The sequence below is a fragment of the Nesoenas mayeri genome (genome assembly GCF_963082525.1).
Source record: "Nesoenas mayeri genome assembly, chromosome: 7".
NCBI lineage: Eukaryota > Metazoa > Chordata > Aves > Columbiformes > Columbidae > Nesoenas > Nesoenas mayeri.
Genome location: NC_137551.1, coordinates 34,556,455 through 34,578,573, shown reverse-complemented (window position 1 = coordinate 34,578,573; position 22,119 = coordinate 34,556,455). Strand labels below are relative to the sequence as shown.

At 39.8% G+C, this 22,119-nt stretch overlaps 1 protein-coding gene across 2 annotated transcripts in view; it reads right to left on the bottom strand.

Moving 5' to 3' along the window:
- The window catches only part of PLPP4 (phospholipid phosphatase 4), a gene marked incomplete at both ends in the record, with an annotated part of 53,981 nt that extends 32,566 nt beyond the window's left edge, over positions 1-21,415 (bottom strand). For both annotated transcript variants that reach the window (XM_080347698.1, XM_080347699.1), the window contains 2 exons: positions 1,666-1,774; positions 21,360-21,415. In XM_080347698.1, the coding sequence (XP_080203824.1) occupies positions 1,666-1,774; positions 21,360-21,415 (165 nt within the window). The remainder of the gene's footprint in view (positions 1-1,665; positions 1,775-21,359) is intronic.
- Positions 21,416-22,119: the final 704 nt, after the last annotated feature.

Sequence of the window (22,119 nt, the reverse complement as noted above, 5' to 3'; positions counted from 1 at the left end):
AGTACAGCACTAGTGGCAAGATATTCTTTACATAATGAAAGCTTGTGATCAATGCTAGAGTGGGATTTGTCTTCTTTTTAATTAAAGAAATAAGAAAATACATTTAGAAATTATCTAATTTTAGAAGCTGTTCACTGAGTTACTGAGATGCCAATGGTCAGAGCCAGAGAATGAAAATAGGTTCAAAAATAGCTTTTCCACTGCAGCAAACCCCCTTATAATGATTCACTATTGGTGAATAGCAAACCCCTGTACAATGATTCACTCTTGGTTTTTGAACTCTTACAAACACAGATCAGAGAAATCATGTAGCAGCATAATGCTCAACATAGGAAAAATGGCAGAGTTAAACTCAGAGTCTTTCCTAGCACAACAATTTAATGTTTGGTTCTGTGAGTTTTTGTTGTTGGTAGTTTCGGTTGGTTGGTTTTGTTTGGTTTTCGTGGTGGTTTTGTTTGGGAGTTTGGGTTTTTACTGTGTGTTGGGTTTTTGTTGGTTTGGTTTTGTTTGTTTTTAACACAGCTGTCTTCCATTTCAGGAAAAACCTATATTTTCACTCATTCAGGCTGAAAAAGTCCTTCACAGACCTTACTTCTTAATGCAAAATACAATACGTTGGTGAATGTAAAACTAGGCCTTCAGCCTCTGTCTAGAAGGCTAGGATATATTATCATCTCATAAATAGGCAGCACCTGCTTTGAAGTTGTTCCTTACTTATTTTTCAAGTTTCTGTAACTGAAGGCCTGAGCCTTTATTAAACAAACAACCAACCACAAATTACATAGATGATTGCCATTTATTCTGAATTCAAATCTTACTCTGAAACGTAAAATCCTGACTTCACTGAAGATACAGAAAAAGATGCTTTCACATAAGGGTACTAGGATCTGACCTCATCTGCCATGCCCATTCCTGCAAAATCACCACTTGGACTGATGGAAGCTTTTGCAAAAAACGATTTATTTGTTTTAATAGCCTGAGCTATACCCATATTTTTTCTTAGCATTTCTGTAGTGGTCTGTCTTACTGAACTCTTATCATTTTAGATGTAGATTATTACAATTGTTAATTGTTGCTAGTGTCGGCTATCAAAACCATGAATTTTGGTAACCGGATAAACCACTAAAATCCAACAGCCAGTCTGTTTGTGAACGTGAGTTGTGCTGGGGAGAGCCAGAAGAACAGCGACAGCAGAAAAGCTCTGTGGTATATTTGGTACGCTTGTTGGCAGAAGCTAAAACAAAGGTTTTGTCTACATGGAAAAAAAAGTATTTAGAAGCAAATATCTCAGTGCCTAACATACTCAAAACAAATTGGATTTCAAAATGTAAGCACTTAATCTAATAAGAGCATGGCAAGGTTTTATCAGGTCACCCAACCAGCTAATTCAAAAAGCTTCTCTAATCGTTTCTCTAGCATGCCTCTAAGTTAACACCAGCTTAACTCTTAAACTGTAAAATCAACATTCATAAATTCAGTCACATGGTAATGCTGCTTTTTAGAAACTCCCCATGATTTCCTACATTTTGCTGTTTTGGACACCCCTCGTTTGGAAAACAATTGTCATTAGAATTAAAGGAACATCCTACACTTTCCTACTGCTTATCAAGTGGAAGTGTACTTAGTTTACAGCCTTCAAATGACCAATAAACCTTTAGTACTTACAAACATAAGACGCGTAGGTATGTTGTCTGACTGCACCAAAGGATTTTTATACAGCCAAATCTCTTCAGGCTGGATAACCCGCTGGAATGGATCCAAAAATTCGGTAAAACTGAAAATAACAATTAAAAATAAATTGTTTTCACAGTTTAACATGATGACCATAAAATCCAGAAGAGTCCTGCTGATTTAAAGCTTCCCCTAAAGTTAAATATGGTATATCATCCATGAATTACCCTTGTAATGCATTGCTATTGTACCTCTCTGCTTTTTAGAAATACAACCTTCATAAATACCCCCTTAGGAAAATTATTTTAAATTTATATATTCTACAACTTTATAAAAGCTCCATAAACTTCTCTGTGTAGAATACATTGTAATTTTATATTTTGTGGGAAAAGTGTGCAAAGAATGTTGCAGGATTAGAAAAATCACGCAGCAGATGTTTTATACTGAAGAAGTTATATACCAGATATCAAATACAAAATGTGTCTGTCAAGTGTCAAGATGCAGACTTTGAAGTATCACAGTTGTATTTGCAGGATCAGAAAGCAGAGAGAAAGAAGCAGCCCAAACAATCCATTCTGCTGATAGAAAGAACAGATAACTTTAGAGAATATCTCCAAAAGAGACTTACTCTTAAAATAGGATGGGCTCATAGAAACATATATTTTTTTTTAATTTCAGATTGCTAGTATTGTGATTTGGCTGTCAAGCTTAAGAAGAATATAGTTCTACCAGAAATTTTGCATTCTACCAGAACCAAAACTGACTGCTTTAATTTCATTCTCATGTCATTTAGCTCTCTTAAAAAAAACAGCCAAAAAAAAAAAAATAATAGAACAACAAACCAACCAACAAACACCTACAATTTTGTAATTATGTTATTTTGAAATGAAGAGCATCAAATAAGATGTTGAGGTTACATTGTCACAAAGTAAACTATTAGCGTGGGTATCTTTGCAGAGTAGGGGAAAGGGACCTGGGGGTCCTGGTGGACAGCAGGATGACCATGAGCCAGCACTGGGCCCTTGTGGCCAGGAAGGCCAATGGCATCCTGGGGTATATTAGAAAGGGGGTGGTCAGTAGGTCGAGAGAGGTTCTCCGGCCCCTCTACTCTGCCCTTGTGAGACCACACCTGGAATATTGTGTCCAGTTCTGGGCCCCTCAGTTCCAGCAGGACAGGGAACTGCTGGAGAGAGTCCAGCACAGGGCAACAAAGATGATTAAGGGAGTGGAACATCTCCCGTGTGAGGAAAGGCTCAGAGAGCTGAGGCTCTGGAGCTTGGAGAAGAGAAGACTGAGGGGTGACCTCATTAGTGTTTACAAATACATAAAGGGTAAGTGTCACAAGGATGGAGCCAGGCTCTTCTCGGTGACAACCAATGATAGGACAAGGGGTAATGGGTTCAAACTGGAAGACAAGAGGTACCACTTAAATTTGAGGAGAAACTTCTTCTCAGTAAGGGTGCCAGAGCCTGTAACAGGCTGCCCAGGGAGGTTGTGAAGTCTCCTTCTCTGCAGACATTCCAACCCGCCTGGACACCTTCCTGTGTAACTTCATCTGGGTGTTCCTCCTCCATGGGGGGATTGCACTGGATGAGCTTTCCAGGTCCCTTCCAACCCCTGACATTCTGTGATTCTGTGATTCTTTTGTCCAGCACTGAAGCAGGAATTGTGATCTTTGACGGTAGTAAGTTTTGAAAGCTTTTTAGGATTACATAAATTGTCTCCCTTCATTTAAACCATACTCCTTTTTTCCACAGTCCTTCACTGTCCTTTAACTCTGAAGTCATATCAGATTTCCTGGGAAGTTTTGCATTTCCATTACCCATTTCGGGGCTGGTTTGCTGGGACTGACAGAATGGCTGCTGAGACGAGACACAGGGACCAGTTTTCGGCCCATGGAGCAGAGGTGTAGTGGCCCAACGCTTTTTTTACTGTAAATTTCTCAAAGCCAAAGGCTTTAAACCTCTCCAAACCCAGGTTTTATACAAATAACAGCTACAACAATTGCCTTTGTAAATAGAAAAAGTTCAAAGTAACTTCTAAAGCAGAGTAAAATTAAACTATACATACACAACTCTCCCCCGTGAAGATCAGTCCTCAAATCCAGCCAAGTCAGCAATTTCCTGAACAATAGCAAGTCTTCTGATTCCTAGGAAATCCTTCTTTTCATCCCCCCTGAGGACTGACCAGCTGTTCTTTATTTTCTCACCATAGTCTATGATCTGTGCATCAGCTACACTCTCCCACGTCCCCAGCACCCACAACTATTGCCCCCCTTTACCTGAGCACACTTGGACTCCCACTAGACAGAAGGTACAAAACTCCTTGGCTGCTCCAAAGAGCCTAAAGAAAAACAACAAAATCTGAGGACCAAACAAGCCAAACACAGTCTCTTCACTTGTGCTGATAGTTATGTTTTCCTTACTGACCTCCATGGACAACTAGGTTCTTCTGGAAACTTCAAAGAGTCTGGTATTGCAAAGAGAATATTTGCTACTGTACTCAGCTTCTTCACATCCAGTCTGACCCTCCTCTTCAAAGAAGGTGCAAGGTGAATTTCAGAAGTGTCAAAACACTTTGTTTTGGTGTTTTCAAAACAAAAACATACATCTTTTTAAGTTTAAAAAAACAATGGTTTGTGCAAGACTTGAAAGAGGGAAACATTTCCAAACAAGACCATTTCGAGGAAATGAAATCTCTCATATGAAAAAATCATCTTACAATTTTTTCCTCTCAACTAGAAAAATAAAGGTTGATTTCTAGACAATGCAAATTTCCAAACTTTAGCTGAGAGTCATAAAGTATATAATATTTATTTTCAGTGTTTAAATATATTGATGGCAGCCAGAAGCAATTAACTGCTGGTTGAAATGGTTCCATTGCCAAGTAAAGTCACAGGCCTGGGTATGACATCCAACATGTGTCACCTGAGAGAGCTGAACAGCAAAGTTCACAGCTATATTGTCCAAGACTTCACATTTGTTATGAAGATTTATACAAGATCCATGGCCAGGACGTACTTCACTGTTGTCATCTAAACATGAACAAATAGATAAGTACATGCACCTCCGGGCATACAAGAAGTTAAAAACACCAGCTGAGTTTCAATGACTATTAATACATCTCTCCAGCAGCCACATCATTTCTGACATGCTCCCCTGGGTATCTGCTAGTTTGGGTGCTGTTTTGAGAAGTTCTCAAAGCACTGGTGGGACTGATGGACGTGCCAAGGAATGCCTTGAAGCAAAGAAGTGTTCTTCAACATATCTACATCTTGAAGCATTTCTACTAACTGGAAAAAAAAACCCAAACACACAAACATTTCTGCTTCAAGGTCAACTCAGTATATCTGTGCACTTTTGGAAAATGTGTCACATTAGACCAGAGATTAAATTAATTTGACATGAGCAGAGGCCACGAGAATTAAAGGTTTGGGGCTCTTCTTGTTCTTTTCTTTCCCCTCTCATTGTAAAGTAAGAAAACTAAGACTGAAGTATAGTTGTTTAAATCTGAGAAAGTAAAGAAAAATGAAATTCATAGCTCTCACAAGAATCATATTATGACACCACAAATACACACTAAGTCATAAGATTGAATCCTTTAAAAGTAATATAACACATATGCTAAAGATGTGGAGCTATGATAACATAAATAGTATCTGATTCCAATTGAGGACTGATTTTCTTGTTGGAATATACTCACTATCTTTGTACTCTTCTAAAGAAAGATTCATTTCAACAAATTCATCAATGATGGTAATAAATATTATAATTATTATTTTCTTTAATAACAGTAGGTTTTTATACACTAAATATTAAATCTGATTATGTATCCATTTCCTCTGACTTGTGTTCTGCCAAGAACAGCATTCAAATATGCTGAAACATAATGAAAAAAATTGCTGAAACTGTGTAAAATAATTTCTAAATCTCTACTGAAGGGGAAAAAAAGCAGATGTAGAAGGCAGCAGATCCTTTCTGTGTGAACAATTCAGAAACACAAAGTAAACAGTTAAAGGAAAATGACTATATAAAAGAAATCACTTTTTTTTTCATCTTCAGAAAGAGCTCAGCTGCTAATTAAATTTTTATGCCAAGACTCATAAGAGAACAATTCTCTTCTTTTTTGAAGCATCATCAATGGGCGACTGGGTACAAGATTTAACTAGCTTGAAGGCAATTCCCTTTGTACTCTATTAAACAATCATGAGGAAATACTGGTTTCTAAGCTGCCTGACACTTTCTTCGTCCTAAGCAAAAGTACAGTCTATTACTATTCATAAGCCAGCACAAGCTTGTTTAAATGACTAGATGTTATTAGAAATTAATGTAATCCTTGGATAAAGAAAATGGGTTTCTAGACATCTTCTGTTATGGCTGAAAATACAACTTAATCATCTAATGTCCCCTGGTAGCAGGTGGGCAACTTAGGAAGCTTACGTTCTATTAGTACATGAAAATTTAGTATTGCCTTTTTGGCCTCAGATTTTCTGCATGTTTACATATTCATCCACCATTTTTGACAGTTTAAGAAGCAAGATTTTGAGCACTTCAGGCTGATAACATATATTTAAGGCATAAAAGGCTTTGCATTAACTTCAAGAGGTTTAACTGTGACTTTCAAAGCAACCTAAGGGAAAGAGGATCCTTAGTTCCAAAAAAAAACCACCAGCGAAGAACAGATACCCAAATGCCAGAGGTTGCATTGGACATCCCAACATTACTGCCTAGAACACTACACTAAACAAAAATGTTGTTCATTTCCAAGGGCAAAGCATTTCCAAGTTACAACTTCATTACCATTTAACAGAATATAGCCCTTTAAGGTAATTTCTATGCAAGCACCACATCACAGACTGATCAAGGTAAAAGTACACAGTAGTTTTGTAATAATATGGACTAATAACATTGTTAATGAAACCATTCACTAGTAGCGAGTGAATCAAACATTGCATAAGTGTCCTCACAGAGTCTTTGACCTGCGCTTCCACTATGGTCTTCACCTCCCATAAGAGCAGGATATCATTTAGCACCTCACCTTTTTATTTCAAACACTGCAAAGCCGGTAAGGCAGAAATCTGTAAGTTTTAGTGTAGCAAAGTATGTTCCCAATCTAGCAACAAGACCAGGACAGGAATAGGCAAGATGGACCTAACATTAGGATTGTATTGTTGCGTCCTGTTAGCACAAGATACAAACTACCAGCAAGAAAATCATGATGAGCATCCACCTTAGAACATCTATAAGCATTACAAGGCTGGCTGCTGGCCAACAGCTCAATTTGCAGAGAATAACAGTAGGAAATCACACTAGACAAGACATGGGAGGCTTTTGTCCTGGCAAACCCGGGGACACAGGTATCTGCTCCATGATTGTCCATAGCACATTGGAAGGTTAGGGATTGCTTCCTGGTTTTGAGCATCAACTAAAGGATGTACAAAGGGGTTTCGTCTGGGTTTTTTTGGGAGGGTCGGGTTTTTTCCTTCTGCCTTGTGTTTGAAGAATCACTCTTCTTCATAGATGTAGGTAAGTGTCATCCCAAGCAACAACTGATGATAACTAAAAAAGGAGAGGACAGATAGGTACATATGGCATGACAAAGCACCAGATGAGAATGGACACGAACTGGTGATTGTGATACTCAGTCTTACATACCTAATGCCCAACACTCCTTCTTCCTAAGCATCATCTGTTGATAAGCAAATCTGATCCTAAAATGGCTTCATATGCAATTCCTCATTTGAACAAGTAATGAAGAAACAACAGCAAAGCCACAGATATTCATGAACCTCTCTTAGAAATCACTTCTGAAGGCTTGTGAAATAAAAAGTTTGGCTCTGACTACCTTTCCCTGACTGCAAAACTCCGCAAGAGTGAACTCTCTGCTGCCTCTCCCACAGACGTGGATCAGCTGTGACTGTGCTATAGGAACTCCATTCTGCACTTTCTTACATGGATAATTCCTTGAGTATTCCCTAAACCAGGTCTCAAATCTAGTAGCAAAAGCTTTTATAGTGTACTTGCCAGGTTAAATTGTGCAATCAGTTGTCCTGACACTAAAACTGTATAGTCGTGAGCAGCGTCGATGAGCCTGAAGCTGGTAGGGCCCTGTGTAAGTTGGCCTAATTACAGGGTATATGCACAATACATAACTCAGTGAGAGGTTCTCACATGATCAGTTTGCAGCCCCGACATTATGAATGAAGAGCCATAAAGTAGAACATATCATAGGGCACAACAGCTGTGAAGGTAAGAAAATTATATTCCGAAAGACAGAATTCATTTTAGGGGTTTCCAACAAGTGACCTGTGCTAAAGAGAGGAGCCCAATGTTTACCTTGGCTGGGCCCATTGCACTGGGCACAGCTTATTCACATCGCCTTTGCTCACGTTTGAATCCAAGATTTAACTTACCCATTCTGAAATATACTAATAGTGGGAAAAGCATTCACATCACACTATTTGATATAACTGGATAGAATAACTTATTGCCATCCCATGAGAAAACCTAGTCTTGTTTATTCCCTATAGGTAATATTAAGGAAACAAACAAACAAACAAAAGTAACTTTTAGTGGTTATTTTAGGAAATCCTGCAAACACAGACAAAATATGAAAAGCTTGAAATAGTCTGTGACTGGAATGCAAAATTAACAGACTGAAGCTGACAGGATAGTGATGAGGTGAGATAAGAAACAATGCCTGTGGTTTATCACTGTCATTCTGTTCACTACATGAATGTTGGAGCAGTTAAGTTTCTGAAATGCTGCTGTCTAGGCATATTATTGTGATGAGATTGCTCAGAGGTTAGCATAAGGAACGAGATCTGAGCCAGGTAATTTCGATAGTGCATTGGGAAATCCACGGCTCCTTAGCTATCAAGAAAAGAACTATGTATTGGGGTACAAAAAATATGACCCACGCCCAATTATTAATGATGAACTGCAATTTCACCGAGGAAGAAGCTGACATGAATTAAAAATATAATCCCAATGCTCTAGTTTTGATAGAAAGAGAAACCTTCCCTATCGTTAAGGCACAACACCATGTATCAAGAGATTTGATGTTTTCTGCCACTGTTTACAAGGCAAGGTAGGGTAAATCATTCCAGCCAGCAGTGTCAACAACAGTATCAAAGCAAGACTCCTAATGCTGTGCTTTGTGCAGTTACTGCTGACAAGCATTGAATTAGGAAAGCAACAGCTTTAGCTTCTCCATGAAATCAAAAGTAAAGTGTTAAACTCTAAAATACATTAGAATTTATATTGCAGTAGATATTGATTGCGTAAGAAGCACATGGATGAGAACAGAAATTAATGTTTTATCTGTTCTTCATAGGCTTTGATGGAAATGCATTGTTATAACCATCATCTGGTAACTGCACTAAAACCAGTTCATTAAGTAATTTACATTCACACTCAGAGATACAGTGGCATCTGTATCAATATATTACCTCTACCTTTTTAACAGCTAAAAACTTCTATTTCACAATACAAGGCCATGCAATGTATACACCTACTGCTTCTCATTAACAACCTATAATCCTAATATAGAGCTTTATTGGGTTTGAGTGTCCTGAGGGATACAGGGTAGTTAATATTCATCAGGAACACCCTACAAATAAAATTCAGAAGCTGCTTTTATTGCTACAGAAATGAGAAGATCTGATGCCTCTCTTCATTTGCAATAACCTTATTTGTAGGCAAGTATTTACCAAGACTGAGAGGAGGGCTGGCAGAAAGTAAATGGTAAAGAAAAATGTTGCAATAGGCTTCTTTCATTCAGCCCCTATTCAGTGCCCAACACACCCCTGGGAATTTCTGTATTTTTGAGAAGCTAGAAATAAAAGCCTTCATACCACTTTCCTGATAACATTTGATTTTCTAATCTGAATGTATACAGCTTTCTCCACTTTTAATTCTGTGGGTGAAGCTTTATGTAGGGAGCAGCCAAAAGCCAATGGAATTATATCCTGGGACTGATAAGGGCAAAGGGTGAGGGGAATATTGTTGGGTTTTTACTTGATGTTCCTGGCAAGTAGAAAACTGGTTGTCAGGGGAAAGTTTGTCTTCAGATGAATCAATATCACTTGATATAAAAGATTTCTGGATATTTTATATTACCTAGCAATTGCGGTGCTACATTGAATTAGCACATATGCCCACATTAGCCCCTCAGATATATGAGAAATCATTTTGATTAAGAAGGGTTTGAAGATAAATTCTGATGCAGTTTTAAAAATATACATATTATCATGGCTGTCATATTTCCCAGATGTGCTGAAAGATGAGAGTTTCCAGTATATTTCTTCAGTCTTACTAGCAGGTTTTCCAGATTTGCCTCATTTATACACTGATTTAACAGATCTATATCTGGGCAGGACTTCTTCCAAAGATGAACAACCACCCTCTTTACTCTCAGCCTTGAAGCTGGAATTGCAACCCGGTCAGGGTGACCTGTACTATGACTGGACCAACAAAGCCAACCATGATACCAGGACAGGTTCTTCAACCAGAATGTGTCTAACTAGATAATGGAGTCTGTGCCAGTCAGTGGCTCTGATTATTGAGGCACTGGACCCTTCTCTGATACAGCATCTGGGGCTGTATTTATTATATAAAGACATAATCAGCTATGCCCAAACTAGGCTCAAGTCTGCTCCAACACATGACTTGAGGCACGTGTACCCACACTGAATATACATATGAACAGAAACAGGTTAAAACCAGACCTAACCCCTCTGCTCAAATTTTCTCTTTCTTGTTTGGTTCAAATTCAAGAAACAATATGAATTAAATGAATCAGCAAGGAGGCAACAGCTGGGGAGTCTGGGCTCTGTTAAAGTCTATATTGAACTAACAATATAGATTCACAACAGAAGTCCTGCAGCTTATAAAATAATATATAAATGGTCTTAGAATACCTAATATGAAATAGTGAACCAGTAATCTTTTTGCAATGCTGAAAAAAAAAAAAAAAAAGAGAAGAACCTGGAATTTTAGAACCTAATGTTAATTTCCTTAGTACTTCAATTATACCTCTACTGCTTTCTCAATCCCTGGCATTTGAAATCTCTCTGGATAAAAGATTTCCTTCCTGTGACATTATTTCAGTCATACTAAAGCTAAGACGAAAGGGAAAGGATTATCTGAACATGCATGAACAGCACAAGAACAAGCAATTAACACAGCCAGCCAGTTGTTCTTGTGCGCCTGAAAGAATCCAAGAGCTTCCAATCCATCCATTCTACTTGTTCATGGGCTAAGCACTTCAAATGCAAGTAGCACTAAATATCACTGAGTATCGTTATTGCCAGTATGAAGTGACTGAATCTAGAAAACTCCCATTTAATGGGAATAAAAATGGGTATCTAGGAATTAAACTACTTGATTTGCTTAGATACAATCTTTTCACCATCATTTCTTCTTTACAGAAGTGGAATATTTTGAAATGAGCAAACTGAGAGGAAGAAAAAAGGAACAGTCAGTCATGCTGCATTGCAGCTTTGAACAGAAGAGCAGGAGACAAGAGTGGTTATACCGAACCAGGAAAAAAAACACCGCACAAATGAGTCAACTTGACACATTTTGGCTGAGTTTGTATATTTTGTAAACTTTCTTTGACCTAATATTGAAACTGATCTTTGCATCTTCTGCTTTCTGGTCAGCGGAATATAAAATAAACTGTTGTGAAAGAAAAACATATTTGTTTTGGCATTTAGCTGCTAGGGGGTGAAAAGGCCGTTCAGTTCTTGCGATCCCTGCTCACACGGGGCGCTGGCAAAGCACTTGGAGCACAAAGCAAACAGGTCAGAGCTGCTGCTTGTTATGCCGATGTACAACACTGCAGGCAACCCGGTCCAGCTGCACTGCTGTAACAGAGATCATAACGGTGGTCCTCTTACAAAAATAATACACACCAAAAAATGGAAGCTATTGGCTACTGTTTTCTTTGCATTCACTGTGTTATCTCTCATTTTAGTTAATAAAAAGCATGAGTTAGGGTGTTAATTGTTGCCTCTATGCTCTGTTTTATTAAATATACCGTATTAAATATAAGCTATTTCATGAAAGACATTTCTGTGTGTGTGCGTGTGTCTGTGTGTAAGGAAATCATCAGTATATGAGCACTGATGTTGTACATTATTCTGAAGTGAAAAACAGAATTAAAACTACAGGCTTAAATCACCTAAGCACACATCTGTATAATGAACCGAAACACACTACAGACAGTCAAAATTTAGCTTCTATTGTTTTTTAATGCTTTGTTTTATTATATCTCAAACTGTTTCAGACAAATAACTCTCAACAATTCCTTGGACAACTATCCTAACTTCATAGCAATTTGATGAGAGTTGAGTATTCTGATTAAGTTGCTTCTGTTTTCATACCTGTGTGCTATACTGCCGTTGACTATAGGTTTGCTGCTGAAATAAAGTCAGGGCTTCGACTCAGAAAGATGCTTCATTTCTCTTAGTGACCAAAGCTTTATTTTTAGTCTGGAATATGTTTCTTATGTGAATGTTTATTACTTGTATCCATTCGCTATGCACCACTATGCTCTTTAAACATATGATGGACAGACAGAGACGTGACCTTGACAGAGGACCTGGATGGCAGCGAAATCTGTCCCTATATAATGCTGTACCTGAGAGGTACAGGCTGAACAAAAGTGAGGATGAAGTAGTAGCAAACAAATTGCCCCCAACTAGAGCAAAGTGCCAAAACACATTCTAAGAATGTTTGTTCAGACCAAAAACTCAGGAGCTGGTAAGGAAGTGAGGGAGGAGAGAAATACTATGGGCCAATCTAGAATGCTCGATCGAGAGTTTCTTTATGTAAAATTAAAACATTAATTTTTGGTCAAGCAGGAACATATCATTTTAACCCAAAATGAAATGAAATATTTTTAGTCATCCATTAAACTCATTTAAATAAAAAAATGAATTTAAAATGTATATTTTAAAATTTAAAAAAAAAAAAATTTAAAATGCAGATTTTAAAATAAAACACTTCAGTATTGATGAAGAAACACTATTTTGGCCAAGTTATTTATACAAATTTACAAGTTACTTTGTTCCAGTTTTTTCTCCGCAGTTGCTGCATGCAATGACTTCATTATTCTCTGGGAAAAAAGAGTCCTGCCTAATGATATTCACAATCAAATCCAACTAGACTAAAATCGCTCAATCCAAAAATACTTGTGTGAATAACTACATGTTCCAGAGCATTAATTATCATTAAAAAAAATAATAAAGATGCAGTAATGGGGAACAGGAACATCACTGTTAGCATTTTGTGGCACACACTTAAGTCCAACAGGAATAGTTACACTCCTGTAAACACCTCGGACACTGGATGAATGAAATTATTAATGGCCTCTCTGCGGGCTATGAGAGCACAGTCAGGCTATTAGATCTCTTCTCCCATTAGTGCAAATTGGCAGCTAATGAAAATATAACACTTTGTATCAAATGATACTCTCCTCAGTTGTTTTCCATTTGCAAGGCTTAACAACACTTGGCAGGGTGCCACAAACCCTTCAAAGTTAAAGGATTTCTGAGCTGACATTTACACTCCCATTATCAATTCTCTTGAAGGGGTAAAACTTTTCACTCAAAATAGAGTAAAAATGAACTACAAGACTTCAGAGTGAAACATTTCGCCTAATCTAGGGTTTCATTTTCCCCACAATCTTGTCAACGCAGAGTATTTAGAACATGGTAACTGACACGGCACTGCCCTCCAACCAGAACGGATCATCAGCTCCTGCTCAGTCTTTATTATAGCATTCTCCAAGTGACTTCAAATTGGTGACACCATTTCCTTTTCTGCCCATCCACATGAACCAAAAATCCCCTACAAGCGATTTTACTTTAATGTCTTTCAACTTTTCCCCGCACACTGGAACGCTCTCAGGCAACATAAACCTCAGTCCACTAAGTTGGTTCATGCCAGCTTACAAAGCCACCTAGTCTGTCCCCTTGCAACCACGCAGCAAAGCAAAACTTGATGTAAAATACTCCCAAGATACTTCAGTGTAACTTGCTTTTTAAAATTTCCATTGGTGGAGATTCTACACATGCCCCAGGCAATCACGGCGCTCAAACGTACTTACAATCAAGCTGCATTTCCCCACACTCAGAGTGAGATTCCCTTGCTACATAAGTTTAAAAACATTTTATTTCCATGCAATTCCTGAAGGACATGAAGAGCAGTTTGTGGTGTTCATACATCTTTCCAGCAGCTGCTTACACGTGAAGATCACTGCCATGTCTCCTCAGACTTCTAGATTAAACAGCTCAATTATTCCCCCTTTTCTCAGAAAAGTCATTTTCTATAGTCCTCTTACCATCTTTCTCACTTCTCCCCTGTTCTCTGAAGTTCACCCACACATGTAATCTTAATCTGCCACTTACTACGAAAACACCTGTTGTAAACCCTGTCACTCTAGCCTACAGTAAAACCATTCCCACATATTGCATTTTTTAGATGCAATTTTAATTAAAATTCAGCGGTATTTTAACAAGGAAAGCATTTAGCCAATTGACAGTAAAAGCTAAAAGTGTGTTTTTAATGCAGAGAAACAAAAACATACAGCACACAGTGACTGTAGCAATTCAATTTACAACAAATAAACATTCCTAATCTAGTTTTTTTGCAGAATCATATCGATCAGTCACAGAGTTTCTTGCATAGCAATAACTCAATGGTCCAGCGATTACAAATTTACCATTTACAAGGCAAGGGAAAATCATGAGTGGAAAGTACCTTAAAACCCATGTAGTTACGAAAAGCTTATTTTAAGTACCACATCTGATGACAAGTTTGTCTCTTCTATGAAGACAATCTAATTGAATTGTCAGTAAAGCAGTTATTCTGATTCAGAAACCAGTGGAGCTGTCCTTAATCATTCAAGTCCCTTAATCATGTAAGTCCCTGATGTTCATTACTGGATTACAACTAATACTTTAATGAGGGACATATGTATTCATCTTTAGCTTTCTCTCTTTGTCCACTAATACTTGCCAATATAGATAAAGCACTCAAACATCCCCTGTTCAGTATCAGTACAGTGCTTACTACAGCAAAAAGTGACAATACGCACTAAATGTAATCCTTAATCCACTTTTAGCATCAACAGTTCTGCCAATTATTTCTAAGTACCCACTTTTCAAAGTCACCAACGGGCTGTGAAGTTGTAAAGATCTTGGTTTACTGTGTCAGGTATGAGTGCATTCTCAGCAAGAAGATTGTACCTTTTATTAAAGACTTTGCCATGAGAAACATAGTTGTGCCACAGCAAGACTGTGTTTAGACCAAAGTATACAAATCAATTTTTGTAACAGAAATTTTCTGTTACAGAAACCCCATCAGTCTTAGTAGCATTCTCACTATAAAACATCCTCAATCAGTGCTGGGAGCAAATAAATAGAAAGTGCCCAAGTCAGTGAGTAAATAGGGTTCAACAACAGGAGACACAAAGTGACCATTTACTCCTCAAAAATCTGGAGCAGATGCTTTGGCATTTACAATAACATCCTTTTTTAGCATGTATTTGGCTGCAAGTTTAGCCATGGACATCAACTGTAAATCCCATCCTATTAACAGGACAATTAGAATTCCTATGGTTAAATCCCCCTTTTCCCATCCCCTGAGACTCAGGGAAGACAAATGAATTAAACTTTGATGCACAATCTAAAAGTATTGCTACAATAGTCTGTAAAACAGCCTATCTTTCGCACGGACCAAAGTCTGCACTAAAAAGACAGGTATGCTTTCTCCTGAATAGCAGTTATCAAAGTCAGTAAAATCGTACCCTAGTTTCAATAAATAAGAAAACAATGAAAACAGAAGCTTCAGCACAGTGGAACACTAAGTACCAAGTGTCTCTGTTACCTTGGTGATATTTCATAGATATTAGGACGGGCACACAGTCATTTTGTTCCGCGCTTCATATTACACTAGAAATAATAGGTATTTATGGCCTTCTGTTTTTACAGTAACCTCTCAAGGATGTAGAGCTGAGCAAAGTTAAAATTCAGGTTACTTTGTGATATATCAGCTGCATTCAGTGCGTTAAAGGAGCTCTGTGGCATTCTAATTCTTCCATCACTTCAAAGGTATCCCAGACTCCGCTGAGCACTGAACAAGTCTGTCGCTTGCAACCGGAGCTCAATATGCAACCTTTGATATCTGTTCTCAGATCCTGGGCACCAGAAAGGCTCAGGTCTTTTTTATAACACATCTTTCCCTTAACTGTTCATTAACCCTACTCAGTGAACTACACTTCAGCCTGGGCCACAAAACTAAATCTTTCTCCCATTTTATAATAGTATTGTCTAAATTATAACTTACAATACAGTTCCTATGTTTTAAACAGGTTAGTAATCAAACATGTTGAGGTTCTCACTTTCTATTATCATTACTATCAGTGCAAGTAACGCTGAAAAAAGCTCAAAACACATTCCATGTTCAATGGGTTTGGCTACTGTCCAAACACCATAACAAAGAATTTGTCAATTAAATGAACAAATGGCAAGAAAAAGTATTCCTCTCCCTTTCTTGATGAGAAATTAGGATACAGAGAAATGAAGTTCAAGACTTTTAAGATGACCAGAAGCAAAGCATCAGGTTCCAAACAAAGTTAGAATAATGACATATTCAAATCCAGAATGTAGGTCATGAAAAGATTAAGAAGCTCATGTGGACAAATAGCTGAAAAATTCAGCTAGAGAGCCTGGCTGAAAAGGTGTATTGAAATCTTGGTCTAACTGACTTGTGTAATTTGGCAGCATGGAGAAATAAATCTTTATGCCTCAGACTAGTGATATCTTCTCAGTATAATTTTGCTTATATTACCTACAGATCTCTGACTGCTCGTGACTCTCAGCTCAGTCTATCTTCCAAAAATCCAGTAGATATGACAGAGAAAAGGCAAGTGCGAACTGTGAGAAAAGAGTAGAGCAGAACTTCAGCATTGTGGAATTTCCTCAGCTAATTGATTTTCTGTCTGTGTTAACAACACAATACATAGTGTACACATACACTTACGAAGGCAACATATGCAGAGTATCCAGAAGATTGCCACCCATGACAATGAAAGCTACTTGAAAGACCTTTCCACACTAAATCATTTCATGTATATTTATAGCTTGATTAAAATCTTAATATTGTAAACTCGTAAGAAACCCAACATGCACAGAATCAGCTTTTATTTACTTAAACCAGAGTCTGAACATGGCACACACACACACATACAGATGTAAGCACTAGTCAATACTGCACACTCACGTGTATGTTGTATATACATATGTTAGTCTGCAGACAAACATTTATACCCAAGGGAGGCTGCTAATGAGACTGTGCTGTAGGGAAGATACCTGTTTACTCTGAATGACATTTATATTTTAATCACATCACACTCACTGAAGAACTCAAGGTTTGATGAAGCAATCCTTGAAAGACTGTCTTTGTAATCAGTTAGACAGCTCTAGAAACATCAGCAATATGCTGTTGACAAGTCATTGGGCTAAATATACTACAACACATGCAAATTCTTCTATCTTCCTACCAATACAATGATGTGATCTTCTAAAACTTCTGAAATTGATGAAAAAGTTCTCCTTGTAGGAGATATCTGAAACAGAACAACATTTCTTTTGCTAAGAAACTAGGACGTCCCTGTTGGCAATTATAGGCTCACCCTGAGCCGCAACTCTGTGAATTCTTTTTAGGACAGATGAAGAACATTGTTTTGAAGGCATCATTCCTGTGTAAAATATCAGACTTGCTCACAAATCCTTTTACAGTTTCCCAACCTGCATAAAACCAAGTCACTCAAAACAATTCACTTGTATCAAGCATTCAGTAAGTCACAAATGCCATTGTCTACACAGAGCAGATGAAAGACCGGCCATATTTAACCTGGTTTAGCATTAATCAGGTATCTTAAGATGCTCCAGGTCACAGAAATCAGTACAAAATGAAGAAAAGTAAGATGTGAGTCCCTCCTTCAATCATTCATCAAATTAGTGTCTGATTTTTTTCTATAAACTAAGTATGTGCTTGAAGTTGTGATATTAAACAACAGATGGTTTCTACTTCTGAGACCTCTCATGAAAAAAATCCAGTTCTGTGCTCACAGATATTTCTTAATAAATAAAATAAAATAAAAAAAAAAACTACACAAACAAAAAATATAGTGAGAGTTTATTTAAGTCAACTTTAATTAAAAAATATTTGAAACTGCATAACATAGTAAAAATGTAACGGACAAATTATAGCACGAGAATTTTCTTTCCTGCCTACTGAAATGATCATGCCCATTAGGATCAGTTCAGCTCAATCAAAAGCTGTAAAAACTAAAAACCAGTTTGTCAATGTTAAGGAACTGGGGAAAACCGTAGGACAGAAAAGAAATATCACTATTATCCCTACAGTTTGTAAGTTGTGGTTTGAGAGCTATTGCTGAAGGTACTCAAAGAACTTCTATTTGCCTTCCAAGTAAAGTGTGCACCAAGCATGGGTTTGACTGCGATCAGCTGTGTGGGGGTTTTGGTTTGGTTGTTTGGTTTCGAGTGAGTTTTGTTTGGGTTTTTTGTTTGTTTGTTTTCAACTCCTGCTTCTGAATTTCCAGCAGCTGAAGTTCTTCTAATAAATCCTAATTAATCCTTCTTTCAATTGGAGTAAATCCCAGGGGTTAAACTGCCCTGCAGCAGAGATCTTCATAAACACACAGAAGCTTGAGTTGCTTATTTTCAATCCCTAAACCCGTCTTTAATTGCGAAGTGAACACCTAGCGATTGCTAAGAACACAACATCGAGAACTGAGTCAGCTCTTACCATTATCTTCACTGACTGTCTGCCAAATTCACCCAAATGAATATACAACCAGCAAAAATGTGTATTACTTGAATGGCGCACGTTTTCATGACAGCAGAGAACTTAAAACAAGTATAGACTTTTGCCTTCGGTGAAATGACTAAAGTTGATAATTATGGCACGTGGGGGAAAAAAAGCTGCCAGTCCTAAGTATAGAGAATATGGTTGTTGTTGCTGTAAAATACATTCAAATTGACAATAAATGCAATTTTAGCAATCAACATAAGTTTTCACACCTTCATTTTTATGAAATGACATTTATCACCAAGCAAAACTACAACATGGAATATGAATCTTTTTTGATTTGCATTTTATGGTACAAAATATGCCAGTATATTACTCTGAGTTATACTAATCAGTAGGTTGAAGCTAAGAAGACATCTGGGAGGCACAGATGGTTCACAATTGGCAAATAACTATGAAACTATTATCTTCAAGGTGAGATTTCTAACACTACAAAGGTTGGTTGTGGCCCAAAGTCATCAAAACCTTTTCAGAATGAACTCATTCTCTTAGACCCAGGTCCTGGTGGACAAATATCTATGTCACATCTGGCATTCACAATAGAGATGATCCCAGACTTTGCTTCAACTCATTGATGTTAACGACATTCCTTTCCAAGCAAGGTGGGAGCATTACAAGCCTTTTCATTCCTAGAAACAGCTTCTGCAGTGGAGCTCACATTCCTGCTGCCTCAGTCCCCGGGCTTCCAAATTCACCAGTAATTGGTCATACTTGAAGAGATATTTCAATGAACTCAACACTCCATAAAAATCATTGCCCTGGCTTTTTACAAAACCACAGAAAATACAGTATTTAAACTTCTATATCACAAAAGTTCCAGAATATGAGTAACTGCCTCTTCTGGAAGGACAGAGAAATACTGAATAATATTTCAATAACAAATTATTACTTTGGTGTTAAGACTATCTGAATATAAAAGCTGGAGATTACATTTTTGCAGCCAATACAAAGTGCAGTTCTTCCAAAAACTAAACACCAACCTGGATGTGAATTCTGAACACTCCGTATTTGGTACTTTTAGATGTCAATGAATGTTCCAAGTGACCTCTTACAATATCAGAATTATTCCCCAGAATTCCAAGAAGAAAAAAGCTGAGCTATGTGAAAATGTGGAAAGTGCTTGTGTAGCCATTTGTCATTTGGCACTACAGTGGCTCTACCTGCAGCCACCCCTCAGCTGATTTTAGACCCACAGCATCAAGAATAGTGAAAATGACAGAATGTTTTAGAGAGGAAATGAGCACAGAAGGATAACCTAGAGATTACTACTTATAATGGAGTATGATCTACATATCATGGTAATAAGTTGCATGAAGAGATGTCTTACTGGATGGTGTAAGTAATGTATTACACCTGGAATTGTTCTATTGAAAGGAACGGGTCTTCTTTCAAAGTAAGGTGTAACTGCACTGAAAGATACCACAGGTACCTTACCAGTTTTTGAAGGTATCAAAGTTTATCCTAAAAGGAAGAGGACGACACTTACAAAGCATGTTGCAAATCAAAAGATTTGCCTCAATATTCAAGAGAAACGAGCACAAAGGAAAAACTCAAATCCCAGTAAATTAGGCATGTTATTCATTAACCATGAGAGGTTCAGAACAAAATCACATCGAAGCCTTCTGGAATCACCAGCTGTAAGTCAGTATCACCAGTTAGCAGATGCCCTGAACTATTCCTGCCTGCACCTGTGAACAGAATCCATCATTAAGCAGACAAACAAGTGAACAGTAGCAGAACCTGATCTAGTTTCTGTGATACTTTTGAGATCACAAAGATGTTAACAGTCATCTTTAAACATTAAGCAACTGAAACACAAACTTCCATGAAGAGCATAACTTTCAAATGCATGGAGAACACAATCTGCCAGAAAAAAGAAATAGGTAAAGCCCTAAGAAACGGGTAAGCCTGCCTAAAGTATATGGTATATGTAACTGTTTTCTCCTAAAGAAGGCAAAGAGTGCTCCCACAGCGATGGCTGCGCATCTTTCAGCAACCAGATTTTCGTGACTTTCCTTCCTACATGCCAGTGTGTGGATGTGCATCCCCAGCTCCATTACCGCTCCCGTTCAGCCCCACGTTCCTCCTCAGCTGGGAGCAGCAGCGCTGCCGCTCTCCCTGCCCCGAGCTCACCCACTGCGGGCTCCCGCTGCTGCCACCACCTCCTGATGTGCGTTTACAGCCTTGGCAGATGAGACCTCGCAGCAAAAACTATAATCGTCCACAAGAAAACAACAGGAGGGGTTTTTTGTTGTTGTTGTTTAGTTGCGTTTTGCACACTTCTCTCACAAACAGTAGTTTCTCCGACAAAACAAAAATCCCGCAGGTCTTCTGCAAAATCCCAAGGCAGAGAGGGCTCCCCGCTGCTCCTGTAACCACTCACCCCAGGGAAAAATTCTTCCCCGCACCCCGGAACGGCGGCAGCTCCCCCTCGCTCAGGGCTCCCGATGGGGCCAGGGGCAGCCTGGGGGGTTCCCCCGCAGAGGGGTCCGGCTTGTCAACGCTGGGCGCCTCTCCCGCAGGGGCTGCGGGGCGGTTGATGGCCGTCAGCCCGCGCCGAGGGGCGGACAGCCCCGCATCCCAGCCCCGCATCCCCACCCCGCACTCCCCTGGCTTGGAGATCCGGCACCGCGCCCGGGTGGACGGGAAGGACTCAGGCGCAAGAGCGGCCGCGGGCGAAGGAGGAAAGTTGAGGCAGTCCCGGAGGTACCGAGGTACCCGCTGGTGCCGTTCCGGCAGGAGTTGTCTCCACCCTCGCCCTCCCTCTGCCCGGCGGGTACTCACACGAAGACCCCGAAGAGTACGACCCGTATGCCGATCTCGATCGCCAGCTCCCGCATGGTGGGTCCCGGCGGGCTCCGGCAGCCCCGCGGCGCCGCCTCTCATTCCCCGCGCGGGGCGGGGGGCACCCGGAGCGACTCGGCCGCTTCACGCCACCCGCGGGCAGCCCGCCCCGCCGGCCCGGGGGAGGGCGGCGGCGGCGCAGAGCCCCGCCAGGGCCAGCCCGGGCCCCTCCATCCCCTCACGGAGGCACCGCGTCCCGTCGGCGGCGCGGCCGCGCTGTGCGGGAGCGAGCAGCGGCGCTGCCACCAGGCTGACACGGCGGAGCCGAGCGCCGGCACCAGGGGGAGGGGCTCGGTGACTAACGCGGTGTCTCCCGGCACGGGGGCCGGGGGATCCTGGGGATTTCCCCTCCCCTCCCCGCCCCCGCGGCGCTGGCGAAGCGCTGCCATCCCGCACGGTTCCCCGGGGCGGCTCTGCGCCACCCGCCCACGGTCCCACCGGGATGGAGCGGCCCTTCTGGGCGGCCCCCGGGTTTTTGCCCCTGCCTAGCGCTAGGGAGGGGGCCGTGGTGCCCTTTGGTGCACGAAGGGAAGGAGAGCGCGTTTCTCCTGCCTCATTTAATGCAACAGTCGCCTATCCTTAGCTGGAATGAAATGAAGCCATTGCCTGTGAGTGCAAGGGGCTGACATTGCCTCTCCGGAGCTCTCTCATGGCACAGCCCGCAACATGCTGCATTTCGGACCTCCTGGGCTCGGTAGAG